This window comes from Leptidea sinapis, chromosome 1 (genome assembly GCF_905404315.1).
Source record: "Leptidea sinapis chromosome 1, ilLepSina1.1, whole genome shotgun sequence".
In the NCBI taxonomy this organism is placed as follows: domain Eukaryota; kingdom Metazoa; phylum Arthropoda; class Insecta; order Lepidoptera; family Pieridae; genus Leptidea; species Leptidea sinapis.
Window position 1 is genome coordinate 1082284 of NC_066265.1, and position 23892 is coordinate 1106175.

The 23892-nt window shown below is 36.6% G+C and overlaps 1 protein-coding gene across 4 annotated transcripts in view; it reads left to right on the plus strand.

Annotated features, from left to right (window-relative positions):
* LOC126979634 (fatty acid synthase-like) overlaps positions 1–23892 on the plus strand; it is an 83141-nt gene that overhangs the window by 34625 nt on the left and 24624 nt on the right. For 2 of the 4 annotated variants that reach the window (XM_050829082.1, XM_050829090.1), the window contains 14 exons: positions 2677–2846; positions 4018–4169; positions 4796–4979; positions 5171–5319; positions 5808–5992; positions 6111–6230; positions 7692–7801; positions 9529–9719; positions 10063–10220; positions 11414–11653; positions 12232–12328; positions 13068–13214; positions 17710–17816; positions 18475–18625. In XM_050829082.1, the coding sequence (XP_050685039.1) occupies positions 2677–2846; positions 4018–4169; positions 4796–4979; positions 5171–5319; positions 5808–5992; positions 6111–6230; positions 7692–7801; positions 9529–9719; positions 10063–10220; positions 11414–11653; positions 12232–12328; positions 13068–13214; positions 17710–17816; positions 18475–18625 (2161 nt within the window). Of the gene's footprint in view, positions 1–2676; positions 2847–4017; positions 4170–4795; positions 4980–5170; positions 5320–5807; positions 5993–6110; positions 6231–7691; positions 7802–9528; positions 9720–10062; positions 10221–11413; positions 11654–12231; positions 12329–13067; positions 13215–13285; positions 13469–17709; positions 17817–18474; positions 18626–23892 lie in introns of those variants that run through there. The other 2 variants (XR_007732854.1, XM_050829103.1) reach the window with 2 other exon arrangements.

The window sequence follows — 23892 nt, forward strand, 5'->3', positions numbered from 1 at the left end:
GAGACAGATGTCGGGTAATCGGTTTATCTCGCTACAAATCGTAAGTAGGCATGCCTATCTAGCCGCCCATACATTGCTGAATATCGTTCAACTGTGACCAATACTTTTCTAAATAAGATCTATGAAATACTCGTTGCGTCGTATAGGCATTTTTGGAACTGCCTACCGCACGAATGTAGTATGTATCCAGCGTAAGAAAATATTGAATGAGTCTGTGTTCAATAGAAGTTTGGTAATAGAATAACGATATCAAATTAAACTGAATTAACTTTATAGTTAAATATTTTATTTCTATTACATATTGAGTAACTGTATTTATTTATTTATTTTATTTAATACTTTCATAACGAGGTAGGCAATGTCTAAAGGCATATATGGAATGCATGCCCCTGATACTGCGTGATAGCTTACGCATGTTATATAATATATCGATTAGGATGTGCCAAAATGTAACTTCCTTGATGGACCTTATAAAATTGGAATTTTGAGTTCCGCTTTTAACAGGAGTTGTGTTTGGGCATTTCCTGACATATTTTGAGCGTTAAGGATTTATATGATTTTTATAAAAAAAAATACAGGAGTTTTGTTCGGCCAAATTTTTTAATTAATACGCTTTTATTAGCTTCTGCTGTATGTCTGATTGTAACCGACTCCATTATACTTGATTTTGTTTAGTACCTGTTCAAAGACAATCGTTCTTGAGGAGTAAACTCCAGTCGTGCGTCGGAGCTGACACACACACTTTTTTTTGTTATATACACTTTATTATAACACTAACTAAAAAACATTATCAATATAAATATAAAAAATAGAGAATATAAGTTGGCTACAATTCCGCCGGTGGTTAGGCCGACAGACTGAGGATCACGATACTTGCCGTTCCCAAAACAGCTACCTTCTGTATCCGACCCTTAATCCAGTTATTTAGTGAGAGCCAAATATCACCACGCAATTTACGAGCTATATTATAGTGTTAGCTATCATCATCAGCTGGAAGACGTCTACTGCTGGACAAAGGCCTCCCCCAAAGATTTCCACTACGATCGGTCCTACGCTGCCCTCATCCAACGTATTCCGGCGATCTTGACCAGATCGTCGGTCCATCTTGTGGGGGGCCTACCAACACTGCGTCTTCGGGTACATGATCGCCATTCGAGCTCTTTACTGCCCCAGCGGTCCGTCGAACTATGTGCCCTGCCCACTGCCACTTCAGTTTCGCAATCAATTGCGTGTTAGCTGTAAAAGTAATTAATTATTATTATGTAAAATTGGTACTCATCAAACGGGACAAAACGAATCGTTTTATACTGTACAGATTGGCTTCCTTTCGAGCATCTCTGGACGGCACTGTTATTTTTTTTATACAATGTCATTATGATCTGTTGGCTAACCCGGCCGCGTGCGAAATTATATCTAAGCGTATTATTTTACGTATAGCAAAAGAATGCTTATACTTAGTTAGGATAATTTCAGTCAATGTATCTGAAACCTATCAAAACAAGATAAGCCCATAGATAACTAATTCATATCGTGTTTTACATTATTTTACCCACACGACACAAATTTGAAAAACCGTTATATTTTAGAATACATCAGTATTTTCAGAGAAAACAATTGGTTTTATTCATAAATGTTTATGGTTTTATTATTAGCTTTATATGTTCTTATAAGAAAAAAACAGTTACACATTCTGAATGAACGACTGAAGACCTACCTACTTGTCCAAGGAGATAGCACAATAACAGGCCGGATTTGTTAAATGAAAGGGTACACGTGAGCAGATATTAATTGTTCGCCAGATTATTGAGAAGGCACGAGAGTTCAACAAGCCAACTTACATATGCTTCGGTGACTTCTCGAAGGCGTTTGACTCTAAAAAATGGCCTAAACTATGGAATGTTTTGCTAGACGTGGGTACACCAAAACACTCAGTTTATCTTCTCAGACGCCTTTATGAAGATGGAACTGCATCGGTGCGAACCAATGATGTCATATCACAAAACTTCCATCCCAGCGCAGGCGTTCGCCAAGGATGCATAATATCACTGCCTCTGTTCAATGTTTACACAGAACTCATAATGCGCATTACTCTCGAAGACTGGACGGATGGTGTTACTATTGGCGGATACAAAATATCAAATTTGCGCTACGCCGATGATACTACTTTGTTTGCGACCAGTGTTAGTCATATGGAAGAACTACTTCTCAAAATGGAGCGCGTGAGTCTACAGTTTGAATTAAAGATTAGCTCCTGCGTCCCGTAGTCCCAGCGACGTATATCTACGTCTCTCGCTTTCACCACACCACCTCCGACATAGTTCAGTACTTGATGGAGAAGACAAGGTTCCGGTTGGGGATCGAAAAGTTGGTGTCGCGTCACGCAGTAGACTTTAACTCATTTGTTGTTCGCGTCCGGACAGAACATATATCGACCTTCCAGGACGTGAAGCTGTGGCCGAAGGGGGTCGTGTTCCGCAAGTATCGCGGACGTCGCCGGCCGCCGGACCAAACTCGCGCCTCACATCGCCGCGAAAATGTGACGTAGATTTAAGTTATATAAATATGTATTTTAGATTATAAGGTATTTATTTTATGGGCCTTGTAGCCTGAAATAAAATGATTTATTATTATAACTGAAAATATTTTTTGACAATCCAGTTGAATATTTTTTTGCAGATGTGATAAAGTCTTAAAACCTAAAGGAATTGATATAGTTGATATAATAACATCTCAAGACAAGTCTATGTTTGATAATATTTTGCACTCGTTCGTCGGAATCGCTGCCATTCAAATTGGACTTACTGATATATTAACTGCAGTAGGATTTGTACCGGATAAAATAATTGGTAATATATACTATATGTTATTCACATTCAATAAATTTTCCTATACACATCATCATCATTTCAGCTGGAAGACGTCCACTGCTGGACAAAGGCCTCCAGTCCTGCGCTGCCCTCATCCAACCTACTCCGGCGATCTTGACCACATCGTCGGTCCATCTTATGGGTCCTACCTACACTACACCTTCCCGTACGTGGTCGCCATTCGAGGACCTTACTGCCCCAACGGCCATCTGTCCGCCGAGCTATGTGCCCTGCCTACTGAAACTTCAGTTTCGCAATCATTTGGGCTATGTCAGTGACTTTGGTCCTCCTACGGATCCCATCATTTTTGATTCGATCTTGCAGGGAACTCCGAGCATAGTCCTCTCTATTGCCCGCTGCGCAACAGCGTAGTTCCTCATAAGGCCCATAGTAAGCGACCACGTCTGTGTTCTGTATGTCATCACCGGCAACACACATTGGTAAAAAACCTTCGTCTTCAGACACTGTGGTATTTTGGACGAGAAGGTTTTATGGAGCTTCCCGAACGCTCCCCATACAAGTTGGACGAGTGTCCCGAAATTGGACCTGCCCAACTGAATTATTTGTCCAAGGTAGACGTATGTCTTACGTTATGTCTTCCATGGTCCCTGCCATGATTACGATATCGTCTGCGAATCGAAGGTGACTGATGTATTCGCCGTTGATATTAAGGCCCAGCCCGTTCCAGTCCAGAAGCTTAATCGCTACCGTGCCAAGCTGACACATCGCGCGTTGTGCCTATAGGGAAAAGCGACGCCAATGTCACCGCATGACGCAACGGGCTCGGGTTACAACATAATTTATTACTCTTCATGTGTTTGGGTTTGTTTATAAAAACAAACGTCGACGCTTTTGTTTTTAAGCAAGCTAGCGCTTTGTTAAATAACATAAACAATAGATACTGCGTAATTTAAACAAATTTCGTATAAAGTAGGGCTGTCATGCATTTTTTATGATTTTTTTAGATTTACCTACAGATTACATTTCGATTATTACTAATGAATGTAGTAATTTTTTATAACTAAAACATACTTCAAAATAACTAATTAGTAATAGAATAGTTACTAAAACATCATAGATAATACAAAAAAGAATTTTTTATTGGCTTAAGAACAGTTTTTGAATGTCCAATGATCATATTCTTTTCTAGGACACAGCGTGGGTGAACTAGGCTGTGCATATGCCGATGGCTGTTTCACCGCTGAAGAGATGATTATGTCGGCTTACAGCCGTGGTCTGGTTTCTGTACAAACACCTTTTATTCGCGGTTCCATGGCTGCGGTTGGTGTGGGATATGAAGAAGTAAGTTTAAAACAAGTTTTTTTCATATTCGTAATAGAAGGAGAGCATGATGATTATAAGTTATTCCCCTGCAGTACGATCTTTAAGATAACTTCTCACATACACATCCAAACTGTGAATGAACTTTTTTGTGCGGTAGTTCTAGGACACTTTGGATATCTTCAAATAAAGCCTTGACGATTCGAGTAGCTCTGTATTGAACATGAATCAAGCTGATGCTGAAGTGAACGTGACTAGAGATATGAGCTCTATATAAGGGATCTTGTCTCAATCTACCTCCAGTTTCTTCGAAGCCAACTTGGCTTTTCCTTCTAGATGACTTCAGAATCCAAAATCAATACTAGGCAGGGCACTAAAAGGGGTGTTGCCGTAGAACAACAAATGGGGTTTAGTTAGTCGTCAATGCGCAAATTTAAATCTTCTGGGACTCAAAAAAACAATGTTCGCCTTCAACAGAGAAGTCACAATAGAAGATACAAGTTTCTTTCGGCACTTGTGCAATTTTGAATAAATCTGTGTGATACACAGAAAAAATAGAAGTGGATAGTGTCTGCTTTATTATTTGACATAGCTTGCTACTGATAGTAAAGTCTGATCTTTAAGCCCCTTTAAAATATATTTTTCAGGTATCAAAGATGTGTCCACCGGAGATTGAGGTAGCATGTCACAATAGTGCTGACTCCAGTACAATCTCAGGCCCAGCTGATGAAATGCGTGCATTTGTTTCCAAGCTGACAGCAGAAGGCATATTTGCAAAAGAAGTGCCGTCATCAAACATTGCTTATCATTCTCGCTACATTGCCGAAGCAGGTAATGGCTATGTGCTCACTCATAAAGTTCCTTCTCATTCAACGATATTGTACTTTACCTCAGCTAGAAACAAAATTAAATAATAAAAATGTATAAACATAAACTATATAACATTTGTGCTGTTTATGGTCACATGGTTAAATTTTCATAATATAGCCATTTATTTACGAGGCAGCTTTTTTTTGTATTAGGTCCTGGTTTGCTGAAATACTTGAAAGAAGTTATCAAGAAACCAAAAGCTCGCAGTGACAAATGGGTGTCTACTTCTGTGCCTGAAGAGAAATGGAATACAGAAGCAGCAAAATATTCATCTGCAGAATATCATACCAATAATTTGCTTGTAAGTATTTTCAAACGTTTTTGATATGATGCGACCGAAACAAATAGGTTGATAGTCCCACACAGAAATAAACATGTTGTTCGCTCTCTCCAAAAGCGTAGTAACGTAAATTTCAAAGGAAAGCTGAATAATATTATGCTTTTCCAAAATACTTCCTGTTCTTCCCCGTTGCATAAAAACAATAGGGAAATTCCAGGCTGAAGGGTTGACTTACGGCATTACGGAGAAGCCTCCCACTGATGGCTTCTCTTTCTACACAGGATCTGCATCGATGTAGCAGTTGAAAGCCAACTATGAAAAGCTTGGTGTGAATACTCTTTAATACGCCTTTTCGATGAAATGAGACTAGTAAGATAAAAATAAGAAGAGAGCTAGAGTTTGCAGTTAAATTGTTGTATCGTTATATTTAAAACGTATTGAATAAAATATTAATTATTCTTGTAGATTCAGTATTTAACTTATATGATATCTTTTCTTCAATATTTTAGAATCCAGTACTTTTTGAAGAAACATCGCGTTTGATTCCGCGTGACGCCATCTGTGTAGAGATTGCTCCTCATGGCTTACTGCAGGCTATTCTCAAACGTTCTCTGCCTGATTCTTGTAAGAATATACCCTTGACGCGAAGAGGTCATAGTGATAACGCCCTTCATGTATTGGAAGCTATTGGGAAGTAAGTTTGAATAAAAATAAATATTATGTGTACATTCGCTTGTGTAAACTCAATTTGTTGAATAAAATTATCTAAACGTGTGAATATTTTAAAATGCTATAGTTTTATATTTTCACAGGTTGTACATGGAGGGATACAATCCGAAAATAAAAGCTTTATATCCCAAGGTAGAGTTCCCAGTTTCAGTTGGGACACCAATGTTGGGACATCTGGTAGAATGGTCTCACGCCGAGTCATGGTATGATAATTTTTCTGCATAAATTTTATTTACAGATGAATAAACTATAAATATTAAATTGTAGTTTATTCACATCTGATACGAGAGGTGAAAATTTAAGTTCCGTTTTTAATACTCGGGTTAACTGTCACAACAGCTGCATTTAATGTAGCTGTTGTGACAGTTAGACAGACACCGAAACACTCGTGCAATTACGTTCTATACATATGGACAATCATTCGCAATCTGACAACGGAACGGCAAAAGTGTGCTTAAAGACACGGCAGTCGTGTGTCAACTGTGCGTGAATCAACAAGCCCAAGTGTGCTATAAAAAGAGCTTAAATATCACATTAACGACTCAAAAAAAAGATGGTGTGACTTATCATCGGTAAGGCTATTTTATTTATATAAGATTGATATGCAAAAAGCGTAAGTAATTTAATAAAAACGAATATTTTTTCATTAAATATGGTACAATTACTGACAAGTCCCCAGACAAGACCCGATTGTCAGAATGGGACAGATGAAAGGACACAATCAGATATTCAAACAATAGTGTCGCCCTTTTTAACCGACTTCAAAAAAGGAGGAGGTTCTCTATTCGTTGGTATGTTTTTTTATATATGTTACATACAAACTTTCCCCTTTAGAAAATGAAAGAGAAGTTTGATTAGAAACGTAAAAAAAACGTAAACAAATCTTGATCGGAAAATAGGGACAGACTGACGAACGTAAAACTTATAGCAACTCTCTTTTTGGCCTGGGTTTAAAAAAATACCTAAATGCTACTCCACCGATGTCACTGTCCAAATCAGGTTCTAAATTCAAAATACGCAGCTGAAACTGAAATAGTGTTTACATTGCTGCGTATGGACCAATAATAATTTAAAAAACTGGAGTAAACGCAGAAATGTATAGACATAGCAGTCGAAGCTTATTATGGTGCCATTTGTGGCAAGTGCTATATTTCGGCTTTGATTTTGTATGAGGTGCATTGTCTATATGTATAGAAGGTCAGTGGACTCATGCAACATAATTTTGAAGCTCTGCATTTGATTGAAACGTAAGCACTATTCAAAGTATGCAGAATAAAATAGTAAATAAATTTATAAATTACCAATGTTCCATTGTCTATTAAAAACTCATAGAATCCAAAAATTTAAACGTTAACACAATTCTATTAAAAATCAAACCTGTTACTGAAAGCTATAAAGTAAAACTCGAATATATTTTATCCGTATCCTATGGGTACAGCTAACTTAGCTTACTAAACTTAAACACAGGATGAGGCCTAAAAGAGTCGCAATATTCGACTATTTTTCGCTATCTAGGTTAAGTGATCGACCTTAAAGAAAAGGTTTATTATTGAACCACATTGGGTAGCCATCATCCTTAACATATTATGTGCTCATCAATGCAATGCAAATAACTGTTTTGTTAATTACAAATACTGTATGGTTCATGTATTTAATATTTTTAGGCTTGTACCATTATACAAATCTGCAAATAGACAAACTCTAGCATCTTACAGAAGCATCATATCTCTATTCGATGATGAGCATAAATATTTGTCAGGCCATGTTATACAAGGTAAGAAAAACTTTAATTAATATTATATTTTTTTTTTATAAAAATTCCAAATAAGACAAACAATTTCAAGTTTGGCGAAAGATATTTAAATTTCTTAAACACCGAGTAGGTTTTTTAATTCTACAACAACATTTTCAAGTTATTTAGTTTTCATCTAGAAATACATTATAAATGTATGCACATAATTTGTTTTTGCACCAATTGACTTAACACGACTACATTTTCGATATTTTTGTTTTATCGTAATACAAAACATATGCTCTCATTTGAATGAGGTGGTTATCCTCTGACCGAATAAGGTTCTTCTTATAAGTAGTTATTTAGATTATTATTATTTTAGAGCAATAACAATGACAATATTGTATATTTTGATAATAAGAGCGCAAGCACAATGCTTACCAAACCGTCCTGGTGAAAAGTATGGACATGTGATAATTCTTTGGGTAGCTTCTTATTTATCAATTTGGAGAATAGGAAGCATGTGTTGGCACTATTTATCGATTTTTCCCGAGCCTTCGATACCTTAGATCATGGTTGTTTAGTGAACAAATTAGAAGACTCCGGCATACGATAATCTACTTCAGTATTGTGGAGATTACCTCTAAAATAGGTCATATTAAGTAAAAGTGGCATCTTGCTTCTAGCAAAGTGATTCCCGTCACTGAAGGTACAGCTCAGGGATCGGTGCTCGGTCCGCTTCATTTTAGGGCTTATGTTAATGACATGACTGTAGTTAACTAAAATATTGTACCTCATATCGATATGCAGATGACACATGTTTGTTAATAGGTGAAAAGACTGTGATGCTCTCGATAAAGTAGCTTCGTTTTAATGGTGCGTCAATAAATGGTGTCATGACAGTAGATATGTCCTAAATGCTAAAAAAAAATAATATTCGATCTCGGTTCATAAAACGAGGAATTGATACTAGCCAAATACTAAAAGCACATACTCACAGTTGCTTTGACTACAGTACACGCAAAATTTCTTGCATAAATCATAGACCATTAATTTAACTGGCATCCCATTTAAATTCAGTTTGTAATAAGCTTAGAGCTTTTCTCGGAAATATCAAATTAATTAAAAGTAAGCTACCTCATAAAATTATACTGTTGGCTTACAACGAATTGGCCGCTACAATAGTTAGTTATGGTGTTAGTTCGAATGGTAGAACTTTCAAAAAATAATATCGAAAACTTAATCAATTTTTTTCATAAAACCTTAAATGAACTAAAAGAATGATGAGTTTCATTTATTCAAACACAACAGTCTATTAAAAGATATAAAATATTAAAATATTAAGAGATAAAATATTACTACAATCTATTAAAAGAATAAATAATGAGTGCTAATTTACAAAATGGTGAAACCCAGAAAGTATGCGGTGTGAACAATAAAATAAGAGTGATAAAAAATGTTAAAACAAAGCAAAAGTCATTTATTTCTAAACAACCTGTATATTGGTTTTTGAAACAAATTCAATTCTGAGATAAATTAAATTTAATTTGTAACCAATATTTATGAACGATGCGGGTCTCGAACCCGCAACAGCGCGGGTTTCGTCCGAGCACTCTTCCAACTGAGCCAGCCGTTCAAGTGACGTTATGGTTCGTAAATCTGGGTACGTTTAGTTCAACTCTCAGGTTGTGGCTCCATCTGCAGGATCTATTACACTTAATAACCTGCAAGCCCTATAATTGTAATTTAATGTTTTATATTATTTTTAGGAAAAACTGTTTTTCCCTACTCAGCAATATTGGTATCTGTATGGGACACATTAGCTATGTTATCGGGTGACGACAGAAGGTCTACATCAGTGGAATTCACCAATGTTCATCTGTTAGCGCAACCGATTATGCATTATCAAAAACAACTCAAACTACTTACGTCGTTTCACAGAGGAAATGGACAGTTTGAGGTATTAAATATAAAAGAAGGAGAAATAATACATTATAGTATTTTTTATATATGTACATGAAAATTTCATAAGAACTTTATAAAGTTGGGTACTCATTCGTTTGGCAGTGTAACATGCTACATACCTAGTATTGTAGCAATCAACAGGCACTGGCAACAACGATCGGTTGAGCTTCTAAGAGTATTCAATTGATACAGATACATTTTCTGTTACGTCTCTAAGTGAGCGAGTACCTTAATAGCTTAATATTTGACAATTGATACTTGGCCCTATCAACCTATTTGAATATAAACTTAAATTTGAGAAAGGAAAGGAAGGATTTAAGATTTTATGTATTCTCTAGGTGACTCATGAAGGAACGCAAGTTGCTATAGGATTCATAAGTGGATACCAAGATGATAAGGACAGAGCATTCAGTAGACATTCTGAAGAAACGAGTACAAGAATATTGAACTCGAACGATATTTACGAACTATTGTACATAAAGGGTTGTAGTTATAAGTGAGTACCAAATGAATTCTATACACCATGGAACCTATAGAACAATCACCACGATTGTTAATAAAACTATAAAACCCAAAGATAAGAACAATCAGTGCAGTTACGACTTTATTAAAGCATCAGCGTTATATTATAAATCATTATTTTTTTATAATAGAGGGTCCATGTGGATACCTATGGAGAGTGAGATACTCAGGTCATGAGATGCGTTGCCAGTCTTGAAAGTTTGGAGTATGCTTTAAGCTAAGAGGTCCCTAAGTCATGTGGATTTTAAAATACTGCAGCCGGTCGATTCCAGATAGTGGCTGTGCGAACCAAGAGCTTTCGTAAACTCTTGCTTCGCATTTTTTTTTGCTGTCCGGGTATTGATGATAATGTTTCTACAGGCAGATTTATATATATAAAAACAATTCATTTACTATTTTTCATCAAACAGCATCTAATAATCCTTTAAGAATTAATAGAATTTGAAATAAATATAAAGAATAAATTTAGAAACTTCTGTATGTGAATAATTATAATAATACCTAGGTATGTTTGGCAATGGATCCTTTTACAATAGGGGTTCTACAAGTCCTTGTCTCAATGAAAGCAAATAAAGCAAAAACTAATGGTGTGTTCATTAGACGTATCTTCTCCTAAGTTTTGAAATTGCGATGCTTAATATTTCTGATGCGTTAGCCCTACGTCAGATCTCGTCTTCCATTTTCAATGTATGCTTTTTTAATGATGAATGGTAAAAACAATTAAATGTAAAAAATCTACAACTGTAATTTTTTTTTAAATTTAGAATGTTCTAGCTGTAATGTGAAAGGGCTTCACTCTGAAATGTCGCATCAAGGCGTTTTAATTATAATCTACAGTAAACAATACGCCAATAGAGTATTCTCATACTTACACCCCTTTTATTTATTGATTTTAATGAGAGTTAGTAACGGACCCATCAATTAACCCATCTGATTAATATTTATGTTCATCTGTTATTAAAAGTTATAGTATGTCTAAGTCGTAATGCATGAACATAATACACACGTGCGGACGATAGCGCAAAAACCAAAACAAAGCTTGATGGCTTTTTTCATGTTATCGAGAAGTGAAATAAGATACGAATTGCTGCTAAAAATGTGCAAGCCTGCTTTTTTTGAAAATTAATTAAATGTTTTCTCTATAATTTAAAATGTTAAATCTTTCAGGAACGAATTCAGAAGTATACTATGTGCAAATACTTCAATTACCGAAGCTGAAATACAGTGGAAAAACAATTGGGTGACATTCTTAGATGCAATGTTGCAACTGCAAATTGTAAAACGTAAGAATGAAGCAATAGCCTTTCCGAATTTCATAAGGAGGATTCTCATTGATGTTAATAAGCAAGCAGAATTTAAAACGGAATCTATTGTTGCTAATGTTTTTGACAACTCGCATTTGATAAGGTAAGTCATACACTTTATTCGATGTAGTTTTTTAATAAGAGGGTATACTGAGAGTGCCTATTCTGATGACACGATGAGGAATTATCAATAAAACGATGATATTCAGTTTTGAACCTGCCGGCTTGTAGCTGCGAGTAAAAAGTCATATAAGTCTATCACCTTACTAAGTATATCAATCGTTTTGTGGCCACCTTGGTCTTACATTCCAGATGACCACAAGAATATTAATCGTTATGTGGCCACCTTGGTCTTATTTTCCAGATGACCACGTAATATAATGTAGGTATATTATTGTAATCAGGACGGAACCCGAGTGGTCGCGGGGCCAACAATGTTCATAAATATTGGTTACAAATTTTATTTGTATATTTTTTAAATGATCTCTCATTGAGGGATATCACTTCAAAATAACAAATTGATGAAGTAGTCTATTTTTATGGTCCTTGTCGTGATATAATAATATCTCTATATAAATGATTAGTTATTATAGTACGTTGATAGTATAGTCATATTATACGTATATATTTCATATATTGATGATGGCAAATAAATGATTAAATTTTTTTTTTTCTGTCCAGATGCGGTGGTGTTCTTATGGAATCTTTTAAGTTCCAAAACGTTACCTTCTCTCCTTATAGAGAGGTATCGCTATTGGGTCTGAAGAACCCAGATCACGTAAGTTGCATGGTTTATTAAACTTTATAGAGCTTGCTAAACGTAGTTTATACCATCGTTTACACCTTTAATCTGACGTTAAGGTCACTAATTCTAAAATCAATTAGTAAATAATTACTATTAGCAAATAAATAAGTATTAGTATAATTATTGTAATTATTACTATGTTGCGTTCAACAGCATTATTATTTTAGTTATTATATTTTTAATACTGTTGGCACCATATTTGATTTGCTTATATCGGAACGAACTTGTAGCTGTCAGCGTCAACGTCAGTTGTCAAGTTCTCGTTTCCACTCCCCGCTTCCTCATCCCTTCTTCCGCACCCCGTGCCCTCTCCCCCTACCTCGCTCACACTTTCTCGCCGGTGGATCACGCGCTGACACGCTTGCGCAACGCTCCTCAACCTGCGTATTCTCTTAATATAATGGCGGACGCGCAACCTAACTAACCTCATCAGTGATAAGTGACCTAGAAGTACTAACGAAGAAGAAAGGGTTAACATAAAGGCCAATTTGATTCCCCCGGGGGCTGCAGAGGAGTACCAGCATTTACCAGGTCATTTCCCTCCGTTCCTGAATATCTTTCCTCACCAGCACACCCAATTACATTAGTTTAAGTGAATGTACAAATAAAGAGCATCTCAATTCGTCTTCATTTAAATATCTAGTTATTTTTCTCAGTGTTGTTAATTCATATATTAATAAATAATTATATGTTAATATCTATATATTCACAGACATTAACAGCTGAAAATTTAAAAGTGGTAAGGGAATCAGCACCCAATTTACGAGAAGCTATGCTGTCTTGTGGTCAGATTGGTAATCTGGAGTCCTTGCAGTGGGTTGAACAGCCAGAGTTGACTGAAACTGGGATCGATATCAAGGTAAATGATTTACAGATTATTTATATTAAAAAGTTTTATTGCGAGATCGAATCAAACTATCATATCTGTAGGAGAACTAAAGCCGCCAAGAAAGCCCGGATGATCGCGAAACTGGAGTGGCAGTGGCAACGGCAAATATCTCGAGGGACAGATAGCCGTTGGGGCAGTAAAGTCGTCGAATGGCAGCTACATACTGGAAGACGCAGTTTTGGTAGGCTACCGATGATCTGGTCAAGAACGCCGGAATAGTTTGGGTGAGGATAGCGCAGGCCCGACTGTCATGCCTTCTGGCCCAAATGATGATGATTTTAAAACTTTGCTCTTACTGGAACCTATTAATGCCACATCTTCGTCTAATCATGATTTGGTTGATAGTATTTTAATGGATATACTTTTCTCTTACTCTTTTATATTTTATTACCTAACGGATTTTTTTAAAACTTGGTTACGCCAACTTCAAGATGGCTAATTAATTTATCGGGGTTTGCAAATGCATTTAGGAGCAAAGGCAATAAAATATTTTCATAACTTAAACTCGTGTTATTACAAATATCACAAGGTTAATGTAATAATATTAATACCTAATTACTAACGGGCTCGGAATATCTTAACATAATAATATTAATATAACGATGAATTTAAGTGAATGTTTGTACGAAGTGATACATACAGATTGTATCGTGTTTTTTAGTGCTTATACTATAGTTTTACTAATAACGTATTAATTATTAATTAGTCTTATTTTCATAATAAATTGCAAATTTTACATTTTAGTAAAAATATTAGATTTATGTGTATTTCCCACTGCACATTGGTGATTATTTTTAACTGATTTGAAAAGAAGTATAATATCATATCTTTAGATTAAGGATTGGTATCCGCTGCGCTCCAACCAGATACCACAGGCGTAGATGCAAAGCGTGGCAACTAATACTAACCGTGCCACATGTTCTATTAAACTTTACTAATAATTGAAACTAAATGCCGGGTTGCGTAGTAAATCTTTATAAAAATAATACTACAAGAAATAAGAAAGAGACTGGGATCACATATTATCATCAGTAAATATTTTGTATTTTATTAATTTCAATGTAAGAATAATACGAAGCGTATGTTACAAAATTTGAAAGATGCCATTCAGTGTTAAGATGCATTAAATGCATTAAAAACATGCATCTAATAGTTGCCGTGATACAAAAGCTATGTTCTTAAAAGGTAGTGCGGTATCTAGTAGGATTGCAGCGGAGACCAATCCTTAATATAAGATCATATCATTTGTAAATTTTTATGAATTCGCATTTTTATTGTTTGTCTACAAATACAATGCGGGTTAGTTACATGTATTATTAAATAAAATTAGGCAATTCAATTATTGTTTAAGTTCTTATTAACAATGTCAACAGTCAGATAGTGAGTTGGCAACATTGAGTAAAAATTGTAGATTAGATGTCATTTTTGTTCGCTATTGATGAATAATTAAAAACCTCACTTACGATTCATCTCTATCTCAAATATGTTCATATAAGGGCACCGAGACACCACGATCGCGCAACCAGTAGCTTTAAAATATATACAGCTCTACGGAGTCTAATTTGGTAGCTTACGGACACCACGTCACGCGCCAGTGTCCAGGTGAAATACCTAGGTAAAACTGAAAATGTTTAGAAAATGAAAAAAGTTGCCAATACTTTTATTGTTTTTCGAAGTAATCTTTGTTCCTCTCTACACATTGTCGCATAAGATGGAACCACTGAGAAAAGCAGTGGGCCCATTCTTCCTTCAGGGTCTCTTATATGGCATTTTCGTACGCTTTCACCGCATCTTCAGGGCTCGTAAAGCGTATACCTCGAATTTTATCTTTAATTCTTGGGAATAAATGAAAGTCGAAGGGCACCAGGTCAGGACTGTATGGCGGATGACTCATTATCTCGATACATGCCATAGTCAAATATTCAACAGTCCGTTTTGCGGAGTGCGCTGAAGCATTGTCGTGGTGAACGAGGATCCTGCTTCGAGGGAGCTGCTGTCGAATTTTTTCCAAGACAACAGGCAAACAGCGATTGACATACCAGTCTGCAGTAACTGTCCTTCCATCTTCTAGCACAACTCTCGCGAAATGACCTTTCCGACCAAAGAATGAGGCAATCATCTTTTTTCCTTGACTTCTTCCTTTCTTTACCTTAGTTGGCCGAAAGGAAACACCCACTGAGCTGATTATCTTTTGAATTCGTGCTCGTAGCAATATATCCAGCTTTCATCACCTGTGACGATGTCAAATACAGCATTTGAGTCACCGCCGTGGAACTTATCAAACATTTGGTGACACCAGTCCACGCGAAGGTGTTTCTGGTCGTCGGTTAAAGTATGGGGAATCCATCTGCTACAAAGATTCCTGACGCCTAAATGTTCGTGTAGTATTTTTTTAACTTGACTCATACCAATATGCCTAGGCTTGCCCGTATCTGCTGATAGGTCACTCTCTTATCTTCCTCTATCATGCGTCGCACAGCACTGATGTTATCTTCAGTAGTCGCTGTTAAAGGATGTCCCTCACGCAGATCATTATTGAGATTGCTACGTCCACGCTTACATTCGTTAAACCAATTGTAAATAGTGGCACGAGATGGGGCTTCATTAAGAAATGCTAATCACAGCCTATCATAGCTTTGTTGTTGAGTAAGCCCATAACAAAAGGCATAATAAATCATTGAGCGAACATTTTCTCGCGTTAGGTTCATTTTCACGTGTAACAAGAGTTTTAGATTTTTTTATATGGAATAGGAGGACAGACGAGCCTTCGGGTCACCGGTTGTTAAGTGATCACCGCCGCCCATAATCTCTTGCAACACCAGAGGAACCACAGGAGCGTTGCCGGCCTTTAAGTAAGGTGTACGCGCTTATTTTCAAAGGTACCCATGTCATATCGTCCCGGAAACACCGCACAAGGAAGCTCATTCCAGAGCTTTGTAGTAAGTGGAAGAAAGCTCCTTAAAAACCGCACTGTGGAGGACCGCCACACATCTAGATGGTGGGGATGATATCCTAACTTGTGGCGTGTCGTGCGAAGGTGAAATTTGGCGGCAGGAATCAGGTTAAACAGCTCTTCGGAAAACTCCCCGTGATAAATGCGGTAGAAGACACACAATGAAGCAACATCTCTACGCAACGCCAAGTGATCCAGACGTTCACAGAGCACTGGGTCCCCGACAATTCGAGCTGCTCTACGTTGCACGCGGTTAAATGGGTCGAGCTGATACTGGGGTGCGCCAGACCAGAGATGACACCAATACTCCATGTATGGCCTGACCTGCGCTTTGTAGAGCGCTATAATATGGGCCGGCTTGAAATATTGCCGTGTCTATTGATGACGCCCAGCTTCTTCGAAGCCAAAACAGTGTGGGAGATAGCACACAGCCTTTGGGCACTCCAGCGTTCACGGGCTTCGGGTTCGAGCAATATCCGTCGACAACGACCTGTATGCTGCGCCCAGTGAGGAAGCTGGACGTCCAATTGCACAAGTTCTCGGGAAGCCCAAATGATGGAAGTTAGGAGAGGAGCGCCTTGTGCCATACACGATCAAAGGCTTTCGCTATATCCAGGCTAACTGCCAGGCCTTCCCCCTTGCTTGCAATAGCCGCCGCCCATCTATCGGTTAGGTATACCATAAGATCACCTGCCGACCGACCATGGCGAAGCCCGTACTGTCGGTCGTTGATCAGCTGGTGACCCTCTAGGTATACCAAGAGCTGGCGGCTAATTATGCTCTTCATGATTTTGGAGAGCAGGGAGGTAATAGCAATAGGTCTGTAGTTTGCCGGATCCGAACTGTCTCCTTTTTTTGGTTGTCGCGGGATGTTCGGCGGTGTTTTTCCGTTGTCGTCAAGAGTGGAGTTGGAGGCGAAAAGAGCGCACTGTGGATCGGCTTTCTCTTTTGCCGTATTAGCCAGGGTGTCATTCCTCATGTGCAACGGCGGCAGGGACGGCTGGTTGAAGTTACCAAGAGCAGCGTTTGACAACGACCAGAACTTGCGTGTTCCAGTCGGGTAACTGGAAAGCTGCTCGCCGATTTTGACAACGTGCTTTGATTTCGTCCGGCCGATTTCCGCTTAAAGAATCTCTTGAAACTTGAAGAAAGATTTGCCGCCAATTCACATAAACAAATGACAAATGAATGAAATATACTACATTAGGTTACCAAACAGTTCTAAAATTGAAATTCAAAAAGAGTTTTCATTAGCAATGTTTCTAACTGGCCAGTTCTAAACATTTTCAGTGTGACCCACGTAGTGTTAGTTATGACATCAAAAATAATTCTAATGGAATACTCCTTACGCCTTTTTTTAAATGTTTTTTTTATGTATAATTTATGACTCACTTAAAAATGATGTAGCACATATTATTATGTATTATTTAGTTACTCTGCTTAGTACATAATATGTTTGAGTCGGTGTTTCTTTTATGGTGAAAAGGTGCTTACGTGTTTTATATTTTTCAGGTCTCTTATTCTGGTTTGAACAATATGGATTTGCAGAGAATTACCGGTACTGTGCCGTTTAAAAATGAAATTGCCTTCGGAATGGACATTAGTGGACATACTATTAAGTAAGTTAATATCTTCCTTCTAACTGGTTGGCTTTTTGCATGCTGTGCACGCTATTAGTTAACTTAAAAAACAGACGCGTATATATTGTAAACTATTTAAGTTTAATTTTAATTTATTGTAGTTTTGTTTTGTAAGGTTTTTTACTGCTGAACTACCTCTTCTCACAACGTGCCATATTTAAGAATCTTCGTTCTGAGAAAACATTTATACACTCACTTTATTGATGAGACACATACCGATCATCATTTATACAGTAATGCTTATTGATTTATAATCAAATTTATTTTGCAATATACCGGGCGTGCTAACAACTTTCGATATAAAACTAAGCAACAATAACCTGAGTTTAATTCTTACTTTTATAAACTGAAATATTTGTTTCAAGCATGAAAGAATACACAAATTTAATTTGTACCATTTATAGACAATGTGGGATTCAAAAATGCGATATTTATATATCGAAAGAAACCTTTGTGTTTGATCATATTCGTATATTCTAAGAGTAGCGTCCGTACCACAGCTCGAGCACGAATGACTCAAGTATCTTTTTTTTTGGGCCCAGACAATATATATTAGAAATTAAATTGAGAGGTTGCTCTTTCAACTAAGTAATATAAAATAATATTTAATATACAATACATTTCATGTTCGTTTCAGCGGAACACGAGTAATGGGTCTGGTGCCACAGAGAGCCCTCAGTACGAGGGTTCGAGTTGATAAGAATCTGTTGTGGCCGGTGCCAGAACTGTGGACCTTGGAAGATGCAGCTACGGTTCCTCTCGCGTACTGCCTTGCCTATTACTGTCTTGTGAGTAACGCAATACATCTATATCTTTGAACTTATTAAATTAATCAGTAAGAAAGTACCGACATTAGTAGATAAATACAAGAACATTTATTTTTATTATTTATTTATAACGCAATGTAATTTTAATAAACTCATAAAATTCACCTGCGGTAGAGTGTGTCAATATTATTATATTGATTGCACTATGGATTGCAAAGCTTCCACCGGGGCGATAAAAACGGAAATGAAAAAAAAAATTGCATGTCAAGGTATATTCCATTACGCCTGCGTAGGCTAAGTGAAATTGAATAAAAAAAATCTTACCCATAAGATTAAATGGAAATGTCCCTTGTGTAAGCCGGGTTAGTAAAATAGTCCAGTGAATTTACGTTTCGGCTGTAGTTCTATTATTATCATTATTATGATCAGGTCCGAGCGCGAATGGCAATTGTGTTCCGAAAAACTCAATTGCCAATGAATTGCTGGCATTCCTTCAGCACGCAATTGATAGTATGGACGAGATCAGTATCATCCAGATCTGTGCGTCAAATTTCATGAGTGATGAGATCATCATTTCTAAGACGCTCCTGTACGAGGTGTTGATGAAAACAGACCAGATGCCGTCCTGCAGGAGGGTTGAAAGGGGAGAGAGAAGATTTTAGAACATGATAAACCTTCTGAAAGTGACTAATCCTGACGACGTGCCGTTTTTCGTGGCAAGGAACTTGGACAAGTTACCACCTTCGACGATGTCGACGTCAACAGGTTGCTGAAGGACATCACAAGGCTCAAAGCAAGCCTGGCAGATTTAGTGTTAAAATTACAGGCATCTCAGAACAACATCATAGACCCGCAAGCTCAAGTTGCGATGTTGCGCAACAATACAGTTGTTAGAAGGTCAACAGAAACACGCGACGTGGGGCATGCATGGCTTCGCCAGCGAGTTACGTCAACACCTCAACATGACTATGCTACTGCCACCCGCCAGAAAACCAAAAGCGGAGAGGGCTGAGGACAGAAAGTTGAAGAAGTGCACACTCGCTACGAATCCGCTTGTAGAACTAAAGGCCAAACCGACAAGGATGGCTTCATTAAGATGGAGCGGAAGAAGTGGAGGCCTCCTAGTCGTAATCAATGTTTCACAGCACCGATAGGACAGAACCAGCTCCTGTGTCCCGTAATCCCTGCGACGTATATCTACGTCTCTCGTTTTTACTATACCACCAAGGCCTCCGACATTGTTCAGTACTTGGTGGAAAAGACAAGGCTCCAGTTGGCGGTCTCAAAGTTGATGACGCGTCACGCAGTAGACTTTAACTCTTTTGTTGTTCGCGTCCCGACAGAACATATTTTGACCTTCCTGGACGTGAACCTGTGGCCGAAGGGGGTCGTGTTCCGGAAGTATCGCGGACGTCGCCGACCGCCGGAAGTTACCAAACCCGCGCCTCACATCGCCGAGAAAATGTGACTTAGATTTAAGTTATATAAATATGTATGTTAGACTATGAGGTATTTATATTATGGGTGTGTAGCCTGAAATAAAATGATTTATTAATATTATAATTAGTATGCTATTATGGAACATTTTGATACGAAGTTTAATTAATTACGAGTATCCATCTAATCTCTCAAGACCGAGGTCAATGATCAGCTGATGGTCTCATCTCATCTGGACTACTATCTCATAAGTTAATGCACAGGTATCTGATTGATGAATGAAAAGATCCGTAATTAAAGCAGGAGCTCAACAACTCGTTCAAACTTGAATGAGATCTCTGACAGCAGATCTGTTAGTTCCTGAGATGAAAAGCGAACCTGTTGAGCCTGGTAAAATCTCTAAAAATGCATTTCACTGTCAACACAGACACCGATATAGATTTTGTATCTCGAGTAGGGGTCAATCACGATGTTGATCATAAAACACGTAAGCCAATAATTTTAAAAATACATTCCAGATTTTAAAAATAAATTAAAAAACTGCACCGTAGGTAATATTGGAATCCCGGGCGCACAGTGCAGAAACAGTAATGAAGAAATAATTTCTAGAAAATATAAATGCCATAAATATAAATCTAGGCATGAAGACCTCTGGGTTAATATGGTACTAAACTCAATAACTATTTCGTTATGTGCAGTGAATATACTTTCACCGCTTAAATATGGTACTGTTGAAGGTTTCGTACAGAATGTGGAACGTGTTATTATAAATGAGCAATTACCAGTGATAGTGCTTGGTGATTTCAATATTCCATCCAAATCATGGAGTTATGAAGATACTCACGGCAGAAGAATGACCCCATCCAATAGTAGTCCTGTAGTTACTATTATCAATGATTTTATGGCACTAACGAGTCTATCACAGTATAACTGCATATGTAACGCATACGGTAAAATATTAGATCTTGTTTTCTGCACCCTTAATAATATTAAAATAGTATAAAGTGACTTTTCTGCTTGCCCTACAGATAAGTATCATCCGCCTCTTGATTAACTTTAAAATAGATGATAAAGAAGCTTTACTGTCTCCTAATGTGATCATATAATATAATTTTGGAAACGCTGATTATGAGGGCATCAATGACAATTTTGAGAGCCTGAATTGGTGGTCTCTTTTCAATGAGTGTAAAAGTGTAAATGATATGACGACGATATTTTATGTAGAGCTTCGCAAAATAATTTAAAAAAATTGTACCTAAGAAAAAAAAATATAATAAAAGTTGTTATCCTGTTTGATAATCTAAAAACCTTATTAAAAGATAAGCAGAAAAGATTAAATATAGAAAACTACCTAAAATATCATAATCCTATGGATGAAATTGAATTTACGTTATTACGAGAAAGATGTGAAAAAATTATTAATTTAGATTATAAAAATTATTTAGAAAGGGTAGAACATAGTATTATATTAAATCCAATTTTTTTTTCATTCTTACGTACAACAAATGCGTAATAATAAATGTGACTATCCTGCTCTTATGTCTCGTAATGGTTCCTCATTCACAGGTGGCTTGGATATTTGCAATCAATTCGCAAATCATTTTTCAAATATGTACATTTTGTCAGAGAGAGAATTTAAAACAGAACCATCTATTAATACAAATTCATTAGATAACTCACAATTAGGAAATATCAATATAATAATAATAATATTGACACACTTTTTACACAAATTATCTTGCCCCAAGTTAAGCATATATAGCCTGTGTTATGGGTTACAAGACAATGATATATTTAAAACAATATACTTACTTAAACATACATAAATTCGTATAAACATACATAAATACATTTAAACATCCATGACTCGGAAACAAACATCCATATTCATCATATAAATGCTTGCACCTACCGGGATTCGAACCCGGGACCGCTAGCTTAGTAGGTAGGATCGCTAACAACTCGGCTATACAGGTCGTCGTCAATATAACTAAAAAGGACGTTATAAAACAATTAAAAGGCCTCGATGTTAATAAAGGGCCTGGACCAGACGACAAATACTAATATTTAACAAATCAGTGTGTGACGGTGAATTCCCAAGTATTTGGAAAACGGCCAGTGTAGTTCCCGTAAAGTACTTAACGAATCGTAAAAAGAATGTGGTTATAGGATTATATCAGTCCCACACATTTGTTGCGACGCCAGGAGTACCACAGGGCTCCAATCTTGGGCCCTTGTTATTTGTAATATTTATAAATGATGTTATTGAATGTTTCAAGTACTGTAAGTTCCAACTATATGCTGATGACCTAAAGATGTACAGTACAGTACAGTACGATTAATAACATAAATGATTCAATTAATATACAAAGGATATACTTGGATAAACTTACTCTCGCGAACACAATAATTTAAAAATAAATCACTTGAAATGCATTAGCATCTCCTTCAATAGAAAAATTGAAAACTATGAAATCGATTATAGTATCAAAAATAATATTTTAGAAAGAGTAAATCAAATAAAAGATCTTAGCATGATTGTAGATAGTAAATTAAGCTTTATACCTCATATTAACAATATAATTAAAAATTCGCTGAAATTATTGGGATTCATCATCAGGAATAAAAAGACCTTTAGAGAGTCTTCTGTCAGACTGGCACTTTTTAATACGCTTGTTCGAAGCAGACTTTTATACTGTTCTATTGCATGGAATCCATATAATTATCAAATACATAAGGATAGGGTAGAGAGAGTCCAAAAGAAGATTTTACGGCACCTAGCATACAAGGATAAAATACTTAAAAAGGTTAACACTTACACCGATCATCTAAAATTTTACAAAGCATCGTCACTGTCTGATCGCGGGGACTTTATTGATCTCTCTTTCCTGAAAATTATTATAGATGGAGGGGTCGATTGCCATAATCTGTTGAGTAGGGTTCGACTGGCGGTACCAAAGCGTAATGCTAGGTCACATATTATTAGCAATCTAACGTTCAGGCCTAGATAAGCTAGATCGAATCTGGACAGATCCGCCCCCTTGTCTAGAATAGTTGTCACCTACAACAATATGGTTAAAAGAGCTGGCATAGATATTTATATGTTTCATAAAAGAAAAAAATAATATGGAAGTACGGCAAGATGGTTAGTCATTGTTCGCAGTTATTGTTTTTTCCTTGTTTAAGTACCTAATTAATACTTTTTATCAGCCTTTTGCTTGTAGCTTTATTTTTGTTAGATGTTTCAAAATTGTCTTTAACTTTAAGGAACATAACATAATTTTAGTTAAACAAATAATGTATATTATACCTATTAGGCATGTCGAGTTGCGAGAGCCTGTAAGTGGAAAGTACAGCAATATATATATTTTTTAAATGTATCCGTAGATTAAGATAGTTGTATGCACGTTGGCATCCAAATAAATAAATAAAAATAAAAAACAGAACAGAGAGAAACCAAGCGTTTAGCTAAGGAAAAAGGCCACTCGTATTGCTGGGTAAGAAATTGTACGAGTCGTTAAAAATCGTATAAGTAATATGCCCGCTGCTTGTGTTGTTGAAATTTGTAAGGAGACCTGTTATTATTAATAATTCTGTAAAATTCAATGATTATGCTAAAAATAGTTAGAATTATTCTTGTCAAAGTGTGTTGTTGTAGGCATTAGTGCTGTATTACATCTATGTTTTAAAATATGCAGTCGTTCACTGAATCTACTAAGATATTTTAACTGCGCATTAATTTATTTTATCATTATTTATAAGATATGATATGCAAATATCATAATGAATGTATTAGTTACATTCAATGTTTACATTGGGTATATTATATCACTACAATAGAGGAATGCGTT